The sequence below is a fragment of the Alosa sapidissima genome, chromosome 24 (genome assembly GCF_018492685.1).
Source record: "Alosa sapidissima isolate fAloSap1 chromosome 24, fAloSap1.pri, whole genome shotgun sequence".
Lineage (NCBI taxonomy): Eukaryota > Metazoa > Chordata > Actinopteri > Clupeiformes > Clupeidae > Alosa > Alosa sapidissima.
In genome coordinates, this window is record NC_055980.1 from 23,523,647 (window position 1) to 23,542,462 (window position 18,816).

Genomic DNA, 18,816 nt, shown 5'->3' on the forward strand with positions numbered 1-18,816 from the left:
CGCTATTAAAGAACAGAGTCTGTTCTTTAGACACATACACTCAAAAGAACAGAAAACACACACACACACACACACACACACACACACACACACACAGAAACACAAAAATAACAACTAGCAGCAAACGTTAGTATGGCAGGGCCATGGATGATGCACATAAACACAAGCAATTCCAATTCAATGAGCCCAGACATTCTTTAGAACGTTCATGTTCCAACATTCCTGGACACCCCTAATGGAGCTTGTGTGCGGATATTCCTTCCTATTTTTTACGATATCACTTTTTTCATCCAGCACCTACTTTTGGATGTGCGCACGTTTCTGTACGTTTGTTTGGACACGCCTAACGTCTAGACATTCGGTTGTGGTCACACTCACTCTTTGTGGTGCTCTCCTGCGCTTTTGCAGAGTGGAGGGCTGGCGTGGGAGCCGATCCTGATGGGGCGGTGGGGGTCGGCGCTGGCCGGTCTGCCCGGGACGTGGCTCAGGAGACCGAGGCCGTCAGCCGACGACACCGGGGTGTGCTGGTGGAGCCAGGGGCTCGGCGTGTTCTGTTTCACAAACAAACACACAAACATATAAATAGATCGATGTACACACACACACACACACACACACACATATATATATATATGTATGCATATAAATAGATAGATATACACACACACACACACACACACACACACGCAAGCACACATGGTTGCACAGGCATACTCACAAATGGTACAAGTGTAAGAAAAGGCCAAGGTCCAACCATGCAGCACACACACAAACACTTTTCCTCACCTTCCCAATGTTTTCCGTTCTCTTTCATTAACTTGACTGCTTGTGTCAATACAGTGGTACAGCTTTCAAACAAGGGATTCTCATGCCAAATTTGGAACATGCAACATTTATTATTATGCAACATTTATTATTATTATTATTAATATTATTATTATTATTATATTATATATTATTATTTATTATTATTAAATGCCTCTCTTAGTTTGTTTTTCTCTCTCTCTCTTTCTCTCTCTCTCATCAACATGAGGCCTTTTCTTTTGACTTCTTCACATGAACGCTTTCACTTCTACACCACTCCTTTGCCTATGCAAGTTCCTTGGGGTTCTTTTTCCTCACTGTTCTTTTTCCCTGCCCGGTGCGGATGCTGACTAAATCTTTGTATACACGCAGTACACCGACACAGACACAGACATAGACACAGAGAAAGGCACACAACATGCATGTAGGATAGCACATCCATATTTAGTAAAGACCTTAACACTAGAGGTAGGATAAACTACATATAGATGCATGACAGGATTGTAGCCTAACACGACAGCTCGGTGAGTGTCTAAAAGACAAATTTGACCCTTTCTGGTCAAATACACTATACTAAAACCGATTACATCTAATCCATTTCAAATGGAATGGTGGACTAAATATCTACCCTCCTCAGGCTGCAGTCCGAGCTCATGTTACGTTGATCTGAACACTCTATTTATTAATTCCATTTGCTCACTCAATAACTGCCAAATGTGACGTTACGAAATCGCTGCTCTCTTGCTGTGAATGAATGGAATGTTCAATGCGATATGTGGAGTGGTACTACTAGCGGTAAAGTGTCCGAGTGGGAATGCCCTGGGATATCGCCCCTCACAGAATGCCGTTCGTCCAATCAGATATTAAATTAATAGTTCCACTGGACCTAACTGATGTCGTAAATCAACTTGACTGTAGCCTTTCTGATTGTAGCCTAGCCTAACATGACAGCTCTGTAAGTGCCTAAAAGCAAACAGACCCGTTCTGATGAAATGCACTAAAGCCGATTACATCCAATTCAGTTCAAATCAATTAAAGGGGAAAATCCGGCCATTTTTAACCCCCCCAAAAAACACTGGGTGACCGTAAGAAAACAATTTGGGGTTAAAAATGGCCGGATTTTCCCTTTACATTGAACACATTTACATTGAACACTTGGGAAGGGGTGGAGAGACACAGCGGACGGGACCTACCCTCCGCAGACTGCTGTCCGAGCTGACGGGCAGTCCGAGGCCTGGCGGGTAGGAATGGGGGCCGCCGTTGGGGTACGGCCAGATGATGGGGTAGAGGTTGTAGGGAGCCCCGCCGGGTCCCTGGTGCTGCGGCGGCAGGAACTGCTGCTGCTGGTGAGGGTGGTGATGCGCGGCCGCCGCAGCCAACGCCAGGTGCTGTCCGAGCCCCGCCGAGTCCACCCGCGAGTGGCCCCCCAACATCGAGGAGGGCAGCACGCCGGCCAGCAGGTGCTGGTGGTGCATGGAGTGGTGCGGGGGCGGAGCGTGGGGAGGGGGAGGGGCGTGCGGGTTCACGGAGGACTGCGGGAGCAGGTGGGAGGCGTGATGCGAGCCGGGCGTGAGGCAGGTGGCGTGGGACGAGCCGTGGAGCTGGTGCAGGTGCGAGTGCAGGTACGCTACGTGGTTGGCGGCGGCGGCGGCGGCGGCCGAGGGCTCCGATTCGGGCCGGACCAACGCCGGGTCGCGGTAGACCGTGAAGTGCTCGTTTTTGTCGATGATCAGCGGGCTCTTGGTGAGCTCGCAGCGGCCCTGCACCGGCTTGAAGCTGGAGCGCAGAGGCGCCGGGGAGGGCGAGGGCTCCCTCTTGCAGACGCCACGGGCAGCGGAGGAGGAGGGCGAGGGCTCCCTCTTGCAGACGCCGCGGGCAGCGGAGGAGGAGGGCGAGGGCTCCCTCTTGCAGACGCCGCGGGCAGCGGAGGAGGAGGGCGAGGGCTCCCTCTTGCAGACGCCGCGGGCAGCGGAGGAGGAGGGCGAGGGCGGGAAGCTGTTGTGGGTCGGGGCGTCCGGGTGTCTCTGCGCTTTGTGTTTGGACACCTCCGGAGACGTGTTGGGCCGCGGCTTGGACGACTCCAGCATGGCGATGGCGTGGGACTTGGACTTGGCCGGCAGCGCGTCCAGGGAGAGGCTAGCGTGGTGCGGCGCGTGGTGATGGAGGGGCTTGTGGAGCTCTGGCGAGGGGTTGTTGGGGTTGCCGTGCAGGCGGCCCTGGGGCTGCGGCTGTGGCGGAGGCGGCTTGGTGGCGTCCGGCGAGGGGCTCGGCCTCTGCGGCCGACGCGTCTCCTCGGCGATGGCGGCGCTCTTGATGCACGACGGCACGATGGCGGCGTACTGCTGTGCCGGAATCTTCTCCCGCTCGGCAAGCGCTGCTGCCGACTCGCTCTTAGCGGTCAAGGGCTGGATGACCTCTAGGTGGCTGAACTCCAGCTTTGCACCCTGGCCACGTACCACTTGTGGCTGGTGCATGTGGTGCAAATGGTGGTGGGGGTGATGGTGGTGGTGGTGGTGGTGTTGCTGTTGCTGATGCTGCTGCTGTTGCTGATGCTGCTGCTGTTGCTGATGCTGCTGCTGCTGCTGATGCTGCTGTTGATGCTGCTGTTGATGCTGTTGATGCTGCTGTTGCTCGTTCTCCCCTTTCCTGAGGTCCTGAGGCGTGGGGGTTAGCACCAAGTGTCTGGGCTCGGGTGTGTACCGCTCGGCCTTCTGGGACGCGAGCAAAGCCGACACGGCCTCCGAGCTCTCCCGCGAGCTGGGGTGCGTGCTGGCGTCCTCCGTGATGTCGATGACGCACAGTGCCGGCTGCTTGGCCGTCTGCGTGCGCGGAGGGGTCGGAACCGTCAGGCTGTAGTGCTCCTTGGCCGGGCTCCTCACCGCACTCCTCATGTCCACAATGCAGCCGCCACTGCTGCCGCCACCGCCGCCGCCGCCGCCGCCTTGTGTTTCCGTGGTGACGGGGGTGGGAGCACTGGGATGCGGCGGCCGTGGCGACCGCGGCGACCTCCTCTCGTCCCGTCGCTCCCGCTCCCGCTCGCCCTCGGCCAGCTGCAGGGTCTCCACGGCGACCGCCGCCGCTTTGCTGCTCTTCTCCTCCGGTCGGAGACTGTCCCACGGCGACAGGCGACCGATCAGAGCCTGCTCTCGCTCGCGCTCCCTCTCCCGATGTTCCCGTTCCCGCTGCTCCCGATCCCGATCCTCCTCCTGAGTCCTGGAGGACCGCTGTTCGGCCGGAGACAGCAGCTCCTCTTTAACGCCCTTCCCCCTCAGCTCGTTCTCCGAGCTGGGCTCCGAGGACGAAGAGGACGAGGAGGAGGAAGAGGAGGAGGAGTCGGCCGAGGCTCGGCCTCTCCTCTGCGAGTTCTCCGAGTCGCTGCTCTCCGACTGGTCCGAGGTTTCGGTCTTCAGACGCTTCAGCGCGCTGCTTTTCTTCCCGTCCTCCTCAACCTTACGCCTCCGGCTGGCCGTCTGCTTGCTCTTGCTCTTGGACGTGAAGTCTGAGAGGAAGAGGAGGAGAGGAAAGAGGAGGAGAGGAAAGAGGAGGAGAGGAAAGAGGAGAAGAGGAAAGAGGAGAGGAAAGAGGAGGAGAGGAAAGAGGAGGAGAGAGGAAAGAGGAGGAGAGGAAAGAGGAGAGAGAGGAAAGAGGAGAGGAAAGAGGAAAGGAAAGAGGAGGAGAGAGGAAAGAGGAGGAGAGGAAAGAGGAGAGGAAAGAGGAAAGGAAAGAGGAGGAGAGGAAAGAGGAGAGGAGGTAAGAGGAGGAGAGGAAAGAGGAGAGGAAAGAGGAGGAGAGGAAGAGGAGGAGAGGAAAGAGGAGAGGAAAGAGGAGGAGAGGAGGTAAGAGGAGGAGAGGAAGAGGAGGAGAGGAAAGAGGAGGAGAGGAAGAGGAGGAGAGGAAAGAGGAGAGGAAAGAGGAAAGGAAAGAGGAGGAGAGGAAAGAGGAGAGGAAAGAGGAAAGGAAAGAGGAGGAGAGGAAAGAGGAGAGGAAGAGGAGGAGAGGAAAGAGGAGAGGAAAGAGGAGGGGAGGAGAGGAAAGAGGAGAGGAAAGAGGAGGAGAGGAGGTAAGAGGAGGAGAGGAAGAGGAGGAGAGGAAAGAGGAGGAGAGGAAGAGGAGGAGAGGAAAGAGGAGAGGAAAGAGGAGGAGAGGAAAGAGGAGAGGAGGTAAGAGGAGGAGAGGAAAGAGGAGGAGAGGAAAGAGGAGAAGAGGAAAGAGGAGAGGAAAGAGGAGGAGAGGAAAGAGGAGGAGAGGAAAGAGGAGAGGAGGAGAGGAAAGAGGAGGAAAGAGGAGGAGAGGAAAGAATTATGGGACCGTGCAAAAAGAGGAATCATTCCTTTACAAAATAGCTTGGGCTCAGGGTACAATGACAACTCCACAGAATACCTCTTAAAGGTTAGTCTGACTGTCAACTCTGCAGTGAAAATTCCTTTGTGGTTACAAAAAAAACCCTCTTTTTTGCCAACAAAAGCTTCTCTGTGTGGAAAAGGTATGCGCATGCAGAAAAGAAAAATGTTTTTAAAGAAATCCCTGATGCAAATTGGGTTTTATTTTACTTCACAGGCTTATAGTCAGAGCGTATGTTTTTCTTCAACCATGTCTAAACCACAGGCAGAAAGAAAACGAACACATCCATGTAATTACAGCCTGCTGTGTTACCCATGTGGCCGTTCCAGGACTTAGGGTTAGGGTTTTAACCAGGGTTAGAGGTTTAAACTGAAGTGGCACAGGCCATAAGTAGAGAGCGGACCTTAAATAGATATGTCAAACATTGAGAATAAAAAAGGACGCCGTTCTCCATTCAGTGCCCGTAAATCCAACGGTGAGTTAAAGCGTGGAAATAGCGAACACGTTGTACAGAAGGACTGCGGAGAAGTTAATGGTTTTTAGTAGCACCCGAGGGGGAGAGAGGCAGGGTCTTAAGTGCTCCTAACCAAGACCATGATGTCATTCTCTAACGCACCCGCCTCCCACCAACCCCCTACCCCCCAGCCACCACCACCATTAAACGCTGATTGCGTTGTGAGTGCTGCTTTGGACAAGTGACAAATGGCCGCCCGTTTCAATTTATGCTCACTTAAAATGTCTCCATTTCTAAGCACGTCCGGTCTCAGTCAGGGCTCTTTGACAGACAGCGAGGGCGTCCATAAAGAATTTCAGCCAGAGCCGACTGACCAACAGCTCTGGTTTCAATTTTATTACCAAGGGCTAATTCACTTAAACACATTTAAGAGCCGAGGTCCGAGACTGGTTCGATGTTTAGTGCTACATTACATAATGGAGCTGCTTAAAACGGAATTCTCTGATTCAAACGAAATAAAGAATGTTACCAGTATTTTGAAAAGACGTGTCGCTGTATGGACCATAGTGATCTCATTCACCTGGCTACCTCACCTGGCTCTGATTCACCTGGCTACTAACACCGCACTAATGTGAAATTACAGTGAAACATCACAAGTCAAAACAACAGTTCAAAATGGGTTGATATATTAAGTTTTTGATCTCATTCATCTGGCTACTAATGCCGCACTAATGTGAAATTACAGTGAAGCACCATAGTCAAAACAACAGTTCATAATGGGTTGATATATTACGTTTTTGCATTTTATCATATAGTTTGATAAATTCTGTAGATCTGTAAAGGTTGATGAGTATCCCATAGGCCCGGGGTGATGTTCACTCGTACAGTACCTCCTCGTGTAGTGACGTCGGGCTTCTCCTCTTTGACCTTGCTGCTGTCGTCGTCGGGGACGCTGCTGTCGGAGCCCTTGCGCCGCGAAGAGCGCGAGCCTCGCTGTTGCCCCGGCGACGACTGCGGTTGTTGTTGTTGTTGTTGCTGCTGCTGCTGCTGCTGCTGCTGGTGCTGATGAGTTGGCTGCTGCTGCTGCTGGGCCTGCTGGGATAGCTGCTGCTGCTGGGATTGGCCAGCCTGCTTGGGGGTGGAGCTAGACGAGTTCATTACTGGTCTAGGGCTGTTAGCCTGGGCTCTTGTATAGTGACCCTACAGAAACAGGAGTGGATTGATGGATAGAGAGACAGATAGGTAGACAGAGAGATAAAAGCGAAAGATAACGCAGGAAGGAGAGAGAAAGAGCAAGAGAAACGACCTCGGTCAACCTCTCATAAGACACGACCAGGAAATGTGAGTGAATGTGCGTATGAAAGTCATGTCTGACTTATGACTGTCTACGATTGCTTCAAACACCAATCCGAAATCCACCATTATAAAATAAAAGGGGAAAAAATGACACCCCCAGTAGCTGGTCTACAAACATACCCTGAAAAAATATGCATGCAAAACACTATGCTATGGAAAAAAGTGCCTATGGGTCTCCATTGATCATGCTACCTGAGCTGTTGCAATTATTTTACTGTTTTAAGCTTTCTATTTAGGTTAGCTAATTTAGCCAAAAATATACTCAGTGGCCTGCTGCCATCTTTGAAAATGGCATCCAACATGTCTTGAAGTCTGGCCACATTTTCACAAAGACGACATTATGGATGGCCACAAATTATGTTGTCCATGTGGATTGGCTGATCCTCCAAGCAGGAAATTGGCAGTTCCTCCACCAATCTACACAGACAACATACTTATGTGTAAACCAGTAATGTGGCACTTAATTGGCTTGTTTATGAAAATACTGTATGATCGGAAGAGAGTAAGCTACATTTCAGACGCCATTTTCAAAGATCGTGGTGACCAACTGGGATGCTAACTGGCTGAAGCTAATCCTCTAAACCCTGACCCACTGGTTTAAACTGGCAGCAGGCGCTATGCTAGCGCTAGCTCTACTGCCAGTGTTTAATAACTAGTGGCAGGCGCAACGCTAGCGCTAGCTATAATAACAAGTGTCAGGCGCAACGCTAGCGCTAGCTATAATAACAAGTGTCAGGTGCTACACTAGCGCTAGCTCTAATAACTAGTGGCAGGTGCTACGCTAGTGCTAGCTCTACTGCTAGGGTCTGAGGAGGCCAGTACCTGAGTGCCTCCTGCGGTGGTGGTGGGTCTCCCTCCTGACGTCTGCTTGCATATCCCCCATATAACAGATTTTTTTTTTTTTTAAAAAGGGGAAACAAACAGAGGACACACAGTAGAGTAAACAAAATGGCAGAACAAGAGTGAGTCACAGAACTACGATTGTTTCTAGAAGACCCAAGGACTTTGGCTTTACTGTTCATTTAGAGTAAAAAAGGGACAAAGGGAAAGCCAGCACATAAAACAAAGCACACAGGACCTTTGAAGCTATCTACTGTACAAAAGTGAGTGTGTATTCAGCAGATGCAGACAAGAACATGAAAATACAAATGTAATGAACACAAACAGATAAAAACATGCAAAGTTTAACATTGGGGCTATGCGCGTGAATTATATCCTTATACAAAAAGGTCACGGATCATCTGAAGGATTAGGACACAAACTCACTATCTGGTGGGACCAGATATATTGTTTTTAACATAATTATCTTGAAGATAATTTGCTACAAGATAGCTGGACCATCCTTAAAAACGGTATAACTTCTTAAACTATAAGAAGTACAGTATAGTGGTAATTCTAAACTAGTGTGTCCTGTGGTATACTCTGATTGGAGGGTTCTTGTGGGAAGTGGAGGGATGTGATTGAGAGAGGTGGACTGCAGTGGCGGGTTAGCTAGCGGACAAAGCACAGCAGGGGAGGGGATGGCAGCACAGATTCCAGCTTTGCTCTTGACTCGGACACCACAGCACAGCTTCATGGCTGGATCTGGGCAGCACGTGGATCAGATCTGAACCACAACCAGCGGCAATCTGAGGCTACGTCGACACTATTGCGTTTTAGTTTAAAGTAATAGTCGTTTCACTTTTACTGCCGTTTACACCCTTTGTCCAAACTGCTCCAGGCCCCTTAACCTATAAGCAGGGGAGTTTTGAGCAGAGGACAGAGGATTCTGTTCCGCAACAATATAAGGTTCTAAAATTCTATGTAGAGCAAGATATCTAATTCTGGTTGAATTCAATGAACCCAGATATTCCTTAGAATTCCTTAGAAACCTTAGAAAAATTCCTGTGACGGTACTGGCTTAAGGGTTAAAACAGTGTTTTAGGGAAACTGCTGGCCCCGTTTTTGGAAACACCTTTGGGGGGGGGGGGGGTATTACAAAAATGTAATATTTTAATGTAATAATGTCGATGTTGCCTGAGTGGTTGTCGGGGCAGGGTGCAGAGTGGTAGCAGCAGCAGCAGCAGCAGCAGGAGTGTGAAGCACAGGGGTTATGGGGGATTGGGGAGCTTATAGACCCTTTCAAGAGAGTTCCATTATCAGCATCATAGTTGGCCCCACAAGGCTTCCGTTTTAACATTCCATATGTTATCATATGCAGAGGAAGTAGATTGGGAACCAAATAGAACGTTTAAGCATTGTTTTTGTTTTATTGTTGAAAGGGTCTATAGAGAGTTCAGCACTTACGTGGGCTGTACTGCTGTTCTGGCTAGAGCGAGACCTGCGCCTGCATGTGATGCCGATGTTCTCTCCTTTCAGCAAAGAGTGGACGACGTCATCGAGAAAGGTCATCTGTACCATAGAGGGGTCCACATTCTGAGGTTCTAGTACCTGTAAAAAGGGATAAGAGTTTCTTTGACTATGAAGATGGATGAGGGCATTCAGCGCAAGTCACCATGTCACCCTCAAAGAGAAGCTTGAAAAATGGCTTTCACATCTGTGAACATGGTACTCATGAGGGTGCAGATGGTCCAATAACTGTGCATTCAATGGCAAAGTCACGCTTCAACAGCAGTTAAACAATGCAGCTTTTACGGGGACCCAAATTGGGTCATTTCCGCGATCCCAAACCCATCTCTCCCCTCTTTCCCTCTCACGTCTTGTCCCTCTTCACTGTCTTATTCAAATAAAGCTGAAAAGCTGAACAAATATACTTGAACAGGGACCCGGGTTGCAGTCCGACCTGCGGTCATTTACAGATCCCACCCCATCTCTCTCTTCCACTTACTTCCTGTTATTCCTTCGCTATTTTATCACAACAAAGGCAAAAAGCCCCAAAATACACTTAAAAATAGATTTACATTTATTAATTTGATTTTATCCAACACAACTTACTATTTAAGTTACAGTGCAGAGGAAACTTTAGCTAGGAATTACCACTGCATCTGTCAATACTAGTATTAAAGGATAGGATACATATAGTTGAATGGCAAAGACATGGCAAAGACCCACCTGATCGTTCTCATCACCACCATAGCCTTATCCAAATAAAGCTATTATTGTAAAACATGCCTAGACTTATACTTGAAAAGCGAAAACCCACCTGATCGTTTATTACCACTGTGTACGTTAGGTAGAATATACTGCTACTGTTTAAACCATGGAGGTATTACATAGAACTGGACCCACCTGATCGTTCATCACCACTGTGTACTTTAGGTAGAATGTACTGCTACTGTTTAAACCATGGAGGTATTACATAGAACTGGACCCACCTGATCGTTCATCACCACCATAGTGCGACTGAAGAGGTCGTGGTGGGTGATGATGCCTGTAAACCACTGAGTAGCCGAGTCCTGCCTATAAACGCGCACTCTGTAGCCATTTAACGAGTAGGGACCTGTAGAGGAGCAGATTATGTTTACGTATGCTTGTCAACAAGTATAGTTCATAATTGTCAACACACACACACACACGCACACAGTCACACACACATACACACAGTCACACACACACACAAACATTTGTCTAATCTATGCACGCACAAAAAAAAAAAAAAAAACTAGTGAACGCTGCTTAACCCTCCCACTGGATTACATGCGATTTATGTTGCCCCTTTAAAACTGGAAGCAGATCTAAAGCTCCATGCTTGACCCCTGCCACCCCCCCCCCCCCCCCCTAGGCCCCAGTTTAAGGCCTCCACATAAATACATGTGCATGTCAGACTTTTTTAAAAGCCTGAATAGTAGGGGAAATGAGCAGAAAGCACGGTCACAGAGGCTGTGAGAGAGAAAATGTGTGTGTGTGTGTGTGTGTGTGTGTGTGTGTGTGTGTGTGTGAGAGAGAGAGAGAGAAAATGTGCGTGTGTATGCGTGCATGAATGAGGAGAAGTGTGTGTGTGTGTGTGTGTGTGTGTGTGTGTGTGTGAGAGAGAGAGAGAGAAAATGTGCGTGTGTATGCGTGCATGAATGAGGAGTGTGTGTGTGTGTGTGGACTGAGGCTGGCAGCCTTGGCAGCATTCCTAATGCGCCATGGTTGGTTCCTGCACGCCAGGCCATTTCCATTAGCCCGTGCCCAGCGCTCTCTCATGTGGGCACGGCCATGCCCACTGACCCCTGCCTGACTGGGCAGCCACTGGAGCCGTTGCATGTAACTCACAGGCAGGAAAACACACACACACACACACGCACACACACGCACACACAGAGCAACAAGCACTCACAACATATCACAACAACATAATGCATTCAACCTCAACTACACACACAGTGCACGGAGTGATCAGATCTCAAAAAAGAAACACACACACACACACACACACACACACACACACACACACACACACACACACACACACACCACACACACACACACACACACAAAAACAGGATTTGCTTTTTTTTCACCCCCAGTTGCACTCTTTTCCTTTCATTGAAAAAAAAAGAAAATCTTTCTGGCTTCAGATTCTTTCCACTCGGTCCTCTATCCCCCTCGGCTGCCAAGTTCAACAATTATCCCTAATTGTGGGGCTGGAATTTCTGTTGTGGACCTTGTAAACAAGCACTTTTGCCAAGACCACCAGAACCCCTCCTCCCTCACCACCCCCACCACCAGAACCCCTCCTCCCTCACCACCCCCACCACCAGAACCACTCCACCCCCCACACACACCACCCCCAACAAAAACCACCAACCCAATCATGGAGTCTGCTACTGCCGGTGCCATGGAAGTGAGCGAGAGTGTGTGCGTGTTTGTGTCCACGTATGTGTGTGTGTGTGTGTGTGTTTATGGACGTATGTGTATGTATGTGTGTAAGTGAGTGTGTGTGTGTGTGTTTGTTTGTTTGTAAGGTGGGGCGTCCTAGCAAGAGCCACTTCTGCACGCACGCACGCACGCACTACATGAGCGAGGGTTGCCCAAAGTACAGCCAGTTGTCTGCCCTGCTGTCTGGAGAAGAGAGAGACAAAGAAAAAAAGGAAAGGAAAGAAAAATAAAAAAAGAAGGGAAGGACATGAAAGAGGAGAGTGGGGTTACCTTGCATAAAAATTTCCTGAACCTTTTGGTCTTTCACCCAGGCTTTCACTTCTTCATGAAGCTGCTGGTTGTCCCTGAGAACAGGACTCAAGCTGTCTGCTTCATCCTGTGACATAGACAAAATACACACACACAGAGAGAGAGAGAGAGAGAGAGAGAGAGAGAGAGAGAGAGAGATGTATTTTAGACACATACACACAATAACAGCATAAAGGACAGACTGTACTTCCTTGGCACGGTGCAACACACTGCATATTATGCACAAATTCCGATGGACGTGGATGTACGTTGGACGGACACAGACACACACACACACACACACACACACAGACATAAAAGCACAAAGTGTGCTTCCTTTCCCATGGTGCAACACACCATACAATATCTAATACAATACTTCAAATATTAATTTCTGGAATCAACACTGCTACAAGACAACACGCCAACACAACCACACCCAAACCACCATAGTAACAGAATCAAGTAAAACAGCACAGATTAGCAGAAATTGTAAATATGTCAAATCTTGACCTGTGTGACCTAAATGCATTAAACTCAAATGTGTGAATTGACCTAAATATGTCAAAGCCTCTTTACGACAGTAACCCATATAACTATACCCCCCCCCCCCCAACCCCCACTTCCTTCAATATAAGCCATAATATTACACACCACAGAACAAATAGTAAAACAAGCTTACAGGTTAATGTGCAGAGTTAAATTGAGCCGAGTAGAGTACAGATGCAATGTAAACACACAGAGTATACATTCTATACATTTCTACATTCCTTCCTGGTTAGGAACCTACAGAAATCTGTTAAGCCTACAGATGCCCATTCCATTCTGCACTGCTTACTCAGCTAGTCTGTACTGCAGCATTGGTTTGACTGTTGCATTTTTATCTTGGGTGTCGTTTTGACTACTGTGTGAAGTTCAGCACAAGCTCGTTGCTCGTTTCGGGTGCACAACGGGGAAAGTCCAAACCCTGTGGCCCTATGTAACGTAGCCGTGACCAAATAGCTGCTACTACAACCACAAACAACAAACAAACAAACAAACAAACAGACAGACAAACAAACACATGACACGACAACACACACCAACTATCCACAAAGAGAACTGCGTCAGTGGAAGGGAAGAGAGATGAAAGAACAAGGGGAGATGTGTGTGTGTGTGTGTGTGTGTGTGTGTGTGTGTGTGTGTGGGGGGGGTGTTCGGTGGATGAACAGGGGCATGATGGGAAGGGGCTAGCTGAGACGGCTAATCAGAAGCGCTGCTCTCCCCGGAGTGCGTGGGATTGCCCTTGGCGGGGCCGCGTTTGATGTTCAGAGCGAGCGAGCAGTTGCGAGAATCTCCCTCCGGACACTCCCACGCCACACACACACACACACACACACACACACACACACACACACACACAGAAGCAGACAGATCATTCAGCTGGTGGTTCTGAAGGAAACTGATACCTGAGCACTATCAGGACTATCCCATTATTCCAGACTAAAGTGTATATTAAGCTAAGCTAAAAACATCAACAGTGTTGCTCTTATCTAGTAGGGACTAGTAGGGACTACACACAGTATACTGGATGAATTCAGACTGGCCCCAACCAACAACAAGCAACAGAGTCAGTGCGTCAGGCAGATTTCTATTTTTAAAAGGCTGTCATTTCATGGATCCAGGATACTATGCATCCTGATAAAGTTCCTTTGGCCTTTGGAATTAAAATAGCCCCAACATAATCACATACCCTTCACCATACCTTAATTTCAGAATCAAATGACACATTTCAGAGCCTCACACAGACACACACACATCTCTACTTTTGAGGAAGACCTGCCGGGTTTGCTTGGCAGTGAGGTGAAAGGGATGTTTGTCATCATGCTGTGTTGTTCCATGTGGCAGCTGTTCCCTACAGGCCTTCATCTGTAGTCAGCCGTGTGTGTGTGTGTGTGTGTGTACACAGTTGGCAGAGGTCACTGTGGGTGAGAGGGGAAATCCGCCCACCACTTCCATTAATTGTTGCTGGTGATGAGGAATGGAAACACACTGGGCGGGAGGATGACCGTATTTACACAGTCTCTCTCAGCACGTCTTACACACACACACACACACACAGTCTCTCTCAGCACGTCTTACACACACACACACACACACACACACACACACACACACACACACACACACAGTCTCTCTCAGCACGTCTTACACACACACACATACACATAGTCTCTCTCAGCACGTCTTACACACACACACACACACACACACAGTCTCTCTCAGCACGTCTTACACACACACACACACACACACACACACACACAGTCTCTCTCAGCACGTCACACACACACACACACACACACACACACACACACACACACACACACACAGTCTCTCTCAGCACGTCTTACACACACACACACAGTCTCTCTCAGCACGTCTTACACACACACACAGTCTCTCTCAGCACGTCTTACACACACACACACACACACACACACACACACACACACAGTCTCTCTCAGCACGTCTTACACACACACAGTTTCTCTCAGCACGTCTTACACACACACACACACACACACACACACACACACACACACACACACACACACACAGTCTCTCTCAGCACGTCTTACACACACACACACACATACGGTCTCTCTCAGCATGCTTTATATATAAACACACAAGCTTCACACACATATAAAGACAAACACACACACACACACACACACACACACACACACACACACACACACACACACACACACACACACACACACACACACACACACAGTCTCTCTCAGCACGTCTTACACACACACACACACACACACACAGTCTTACATGGACACACACACCCACACAGTCCATCTCCACACGCTCTACACACACACACACACATACGGTCTCTCTCAGCATGCTTTATATATAAACACACAAGCTTCACACACATATAAAGACAAACACACACACACACACACACACACACACACACACACACACACACACACCAAGCAGACTCGTTTTGTAGTCAACTCCTTCGGCAATTCCCGGTCACACCTTGGGTCACATGGCAGGGAGTATGAAAGGGAGGGAGTGTTGTGTGTGTTTGTGTGTGTGTGTTTGGGGGGGGGGGTGTACAATCTGTCCTATCCATACCGTCTGTCCACATTCCAGGTACACACACACACCACCAAGTTAGGCCACTCCTCACACTGGTTTCAAACTCTCTCACACACACATATCTCTGTCATTCACGCACACACACACACACACCGCGAGGCAGGAAACCGTCTGAAACTAGCCGTGCAGGAACCATTGCATCATCTTTAAAAACTCAGCCCTGAAGAGGGAGTGTTATGTTCAGCTCAAGGTCACTAGCCCACCACACCCACTTACACACACACACACACACACACACACATACACACACCTACACACACACACATCCACCCCACCTACACCCACCTCCACACCTACACACACACACACACACATCCACCTACACCCACCTCCACACACATACACACACACACACACACACACACACCCACCTACACCCACCTCCACACACACACACAGAATGCGTCCTGGGCTGAGGCGTGAGACACACACACACACACACCTACACCCACCTCCACACACACACACACACACACACACACACAATGAGGTACACACAGATAGAGACTCACACTCACCGTGGCAACCTGAGCTCCTTGGCAGTAGGCAGCGTGTGATGCTCTTCAGACAGATGCGTTCAGCTCACGCCTCAGCCCAGGACGCATTCCGAAGACGACACACACTCACACACTCTCTCTATTCAGGCTTTCTCTCGGTCTCCGCCGCTCGGGCTCTCTGTACTTCTATCTCTCTCTCGTCCTTGATTTCTGCGTCCCACTCTCAGTCAATCTGTTTCTCTCTCTCTCTCTCTCTCTCTGTCTCTGTCTCTGTCTCTGTCTCTGCTGTCAAGTTCTGTGTCGGCCAGACAAAGCGCGGAAGGTGACAAAACCCCACCTTTCTCGAGTTTCTTCGAGTTTCTCACTGCGCCAACACTATGTCAGAGGCCTATGCGGTGAGACACATCACCACAAACGGAAACTGAATCTCTCTCTCTCTCTCTCTCTATCTCTCTCTCTGCCCTGTTTTGTGTAGTCACTTCCTTTTCCCCTCCAAATGACCCTGTTGTTTCTCCCCGTCTTACTCATACTAACACACACACACACACACACACTACACATTGCACATAGTTACTCACTCAAACACATTCTTTTGCACTGGGACACACACACATTCACTGACATGTCGCACATTCTTACTCAATCATACTCCTTTTTTGGACTCAAATACACACACACACACACACGCACGCACGCACGCACGCACGCACGCACGCACACACACCATGCCCCACAGCTATTTTAAGGCTCTAAACCCGTAAGACATGAAGCGAGGGAGGACAGAGGAAAACAGAAACCTTGATTTCTTCATGTGTCTCATTGCCTGTTTACCTCTCCTATCCACCTAAATATCTCTCCCAGGGACACACAGTGTGTCTGTGTGTCTGTGTGTCTGTGTGTCTGTGTGTCTGTGTGTCTGTGTGTCTGTGTGTCTGTGTGTCTGTGTGTCTGTGTGTCTGTGTGTCTGTGTGTCTGTGTGTCTGTGTGTCTGCTTTTTTTCCTTTTCCTTTTACAAATAAAATCAGTGTTCCTCTTCTCATTGCATTACTGCATTTCCTCTTCCACGTGATAGAGGGAGGCTCCAATGCCAACAAGAAACATGAGTCAATAATGACCTCTCTCTCTATAATGAAAGAGAGAGGATGCCGTGTGTGACCCTCTTAAGCCGACTGTGGAAGTGTGGTGTGAATATTGCTTGACCTTGTGTGATAAAACCACACAATATATAACCGTGTTTGTTTACTAGTCTCAAAAGGGGTTACCATGGCAGCACGGTTTCCCCAATCTCATTCTTGCTTTCCTCTCTCCTGCCATCACACCTCCTCCTTCCTTCCTCCCTCTCTCCCTCCCTCTCTCCCTCTCTCCCTCTCTTTGGCAGCTCATCCTTCTTCACATTTTCCTCGAAGAATGGCACAGATGCACTCTTCCCCTCTCTCTTTCCTGTAAAGGCCTCCCTCTCTCTCGCTCTCTCTCCCCCTCCCTCTCTCTCTCCCTCTCTCTCTCCCTCTCTCTCTCCCTCTCTCTCTCTCTCTCTCTCTCTCTCTTCCCGGAAAGGCCTCCCATCCATCACTGTCAGTGGGGTGTCAGGGGGCCTTCTGCACGGAGTTCGCTCCCAGCCAAATGCACGCTCACGCGGGCGGAGCCCTGAGGGCTTAAGGGAGGGAGGGAGGGAGGTGGTGCTGTTCTGTTCTGCGGGTGGAGGAGGGAGGGTTGGAGGTGCTGGCGGATCCGAAGTGTTTCCAGACTCCAAACTCTGACCCAGTTTCAGCAGCGGGGACGAGGAGGGGCCTGACTGGGGCTTCCTGTGCAAGGCCAGAGGGGCGCAGGGCTGCCCTGGGAAAGACACTGACCTGTGCTCGCTCGTGCATATGCACACACACATGCACGCACGCACGCACGCACGCACGCACACGCACACCTACAAAAACATACACACCAATCCTTGTATAAATAACACACACCTACAAAAACACACACCCGTCTCATAACGTGCATACACAAACTTTGTACCTGAAACCAGCCCATATAAACAGGAACACTACAGATACAGAAACACAAGCACATGCTCAGACACGCATCACACACACCTGTGACGGACACACACACGTGTATGAGTGTGTATAAACATCACACACACCTGGGAGGGACATACAAAAGTGTATGAGTGTGTATAAACATCACACACACACCTGGGTAAGACGCACAAACGTGTATGAGTGTGTACACGCTCATCACAGCCGAGAAAAGCAAAGCTTCTGGCACTGTTTTTAGTGCTGCTTTCTCAGTCGGCCTCCCGGGTACACCTGCCAGATATGTTCTAGTACACACCCTGCTGAAACCACTACAGAGCAGCAGGCACACACACAATACCCCCTTCCTATTCGTTGCTGTGCTGCTATTTTTGCCACACACACACACACAAACATCACACAGTATGTTGTCCCTTCCTATTCCCTACGCGATTAGAACATAATGCCTATTTGGCGAGACTGCTTCCTTCATTACCCACAATCCACCCCACCCACTCCCCCCCACTTAATCACGGGTCGGAAGCCTTCCGGAGAGTTCCGGAGCATAAATAAAGACAATGGATGTGTGTGCTGAGGGCCTGGGTGAACCTGGGTGACCTATGCTCAGGAGTGGCAGCCGCTTAGCAGACAGCTGCTGTTAGTCATCTTTTACGGCCGGCCATTACACAAGAGGAGCAGGCCTTTGCTCTCATTCGCCCTCTTTCTCTCTCTCTCTCTCTCTCTCTCTTTCTCTCGCACTCTTTCTCTCTCTCTCGCTCTTTCTCTCTTAAACGGGCAGACGGGTTGGGTTAACGCTAACGCACATCTTGGAAGTCAATAACAAATACAAGGGTACTAAAAAAAAACAACAGACACACACACACACACACACACACACACACACACACACACACACAAACAGACACAGACAGAGACGCTAAGTCCTCACGAAAGGGACAAGGAGGCTAACACACATCAAGGAAAGTATAATATTATGCAGGTACACAGACACAGACACAGACAGACACACACACACACACACACACACAGGTCTCATTTGTGCAGTGTGTTCTGCAGCTGAAGCTGAAAGCGC

General features: G+C 49.3%; 1 protein-coding gene across 1 annotated transcript in view; it reads right to left on the reverse strand.

Annotated features, from left to right (window-relative positions):
- Window positions 1–18,816, reverse strand: part of jmjd1cb (jumonji domain containing 1Cb) — a 71,788-nt gene that overhangs the window by 33,946 nt on the left and 19,026 nt on the right. Inside the window, exons 3-9 of the mRNA XM_042081772.1 lie at window positions 12,029–12,134; window positions 10,270–10,394; window positions 9,242–9,385; window positions 7,778–7,822; window positions 6,490–6,799; window positions 1,998–4,303; window positions 379–551 (exon numbers count right to left, since the gene is read on the reverse strand). Coding sequence (XP_041937706.1) covers window positions 379–551; window positions 1,998–4,303; window positions 6,490–6,799; window positions 7,778–7,822; window positions 9,242–9,385; window positions 10,270–10,394; window positions 12,029–12,035 — 3,110 coding nt within the window. The 5' untranslated portion in view covers window positions 12,036–12,134. The remainder of the gene's footprint in view (window positions 1–378; window positions 552–1,997; window positions 4,304–6,489; window positions 6,800–7,777; window positions 7,823–9,241; window positions 9,386–10,269; window positions 10,395–12,028; window positions 12,135–18,816) is intronic.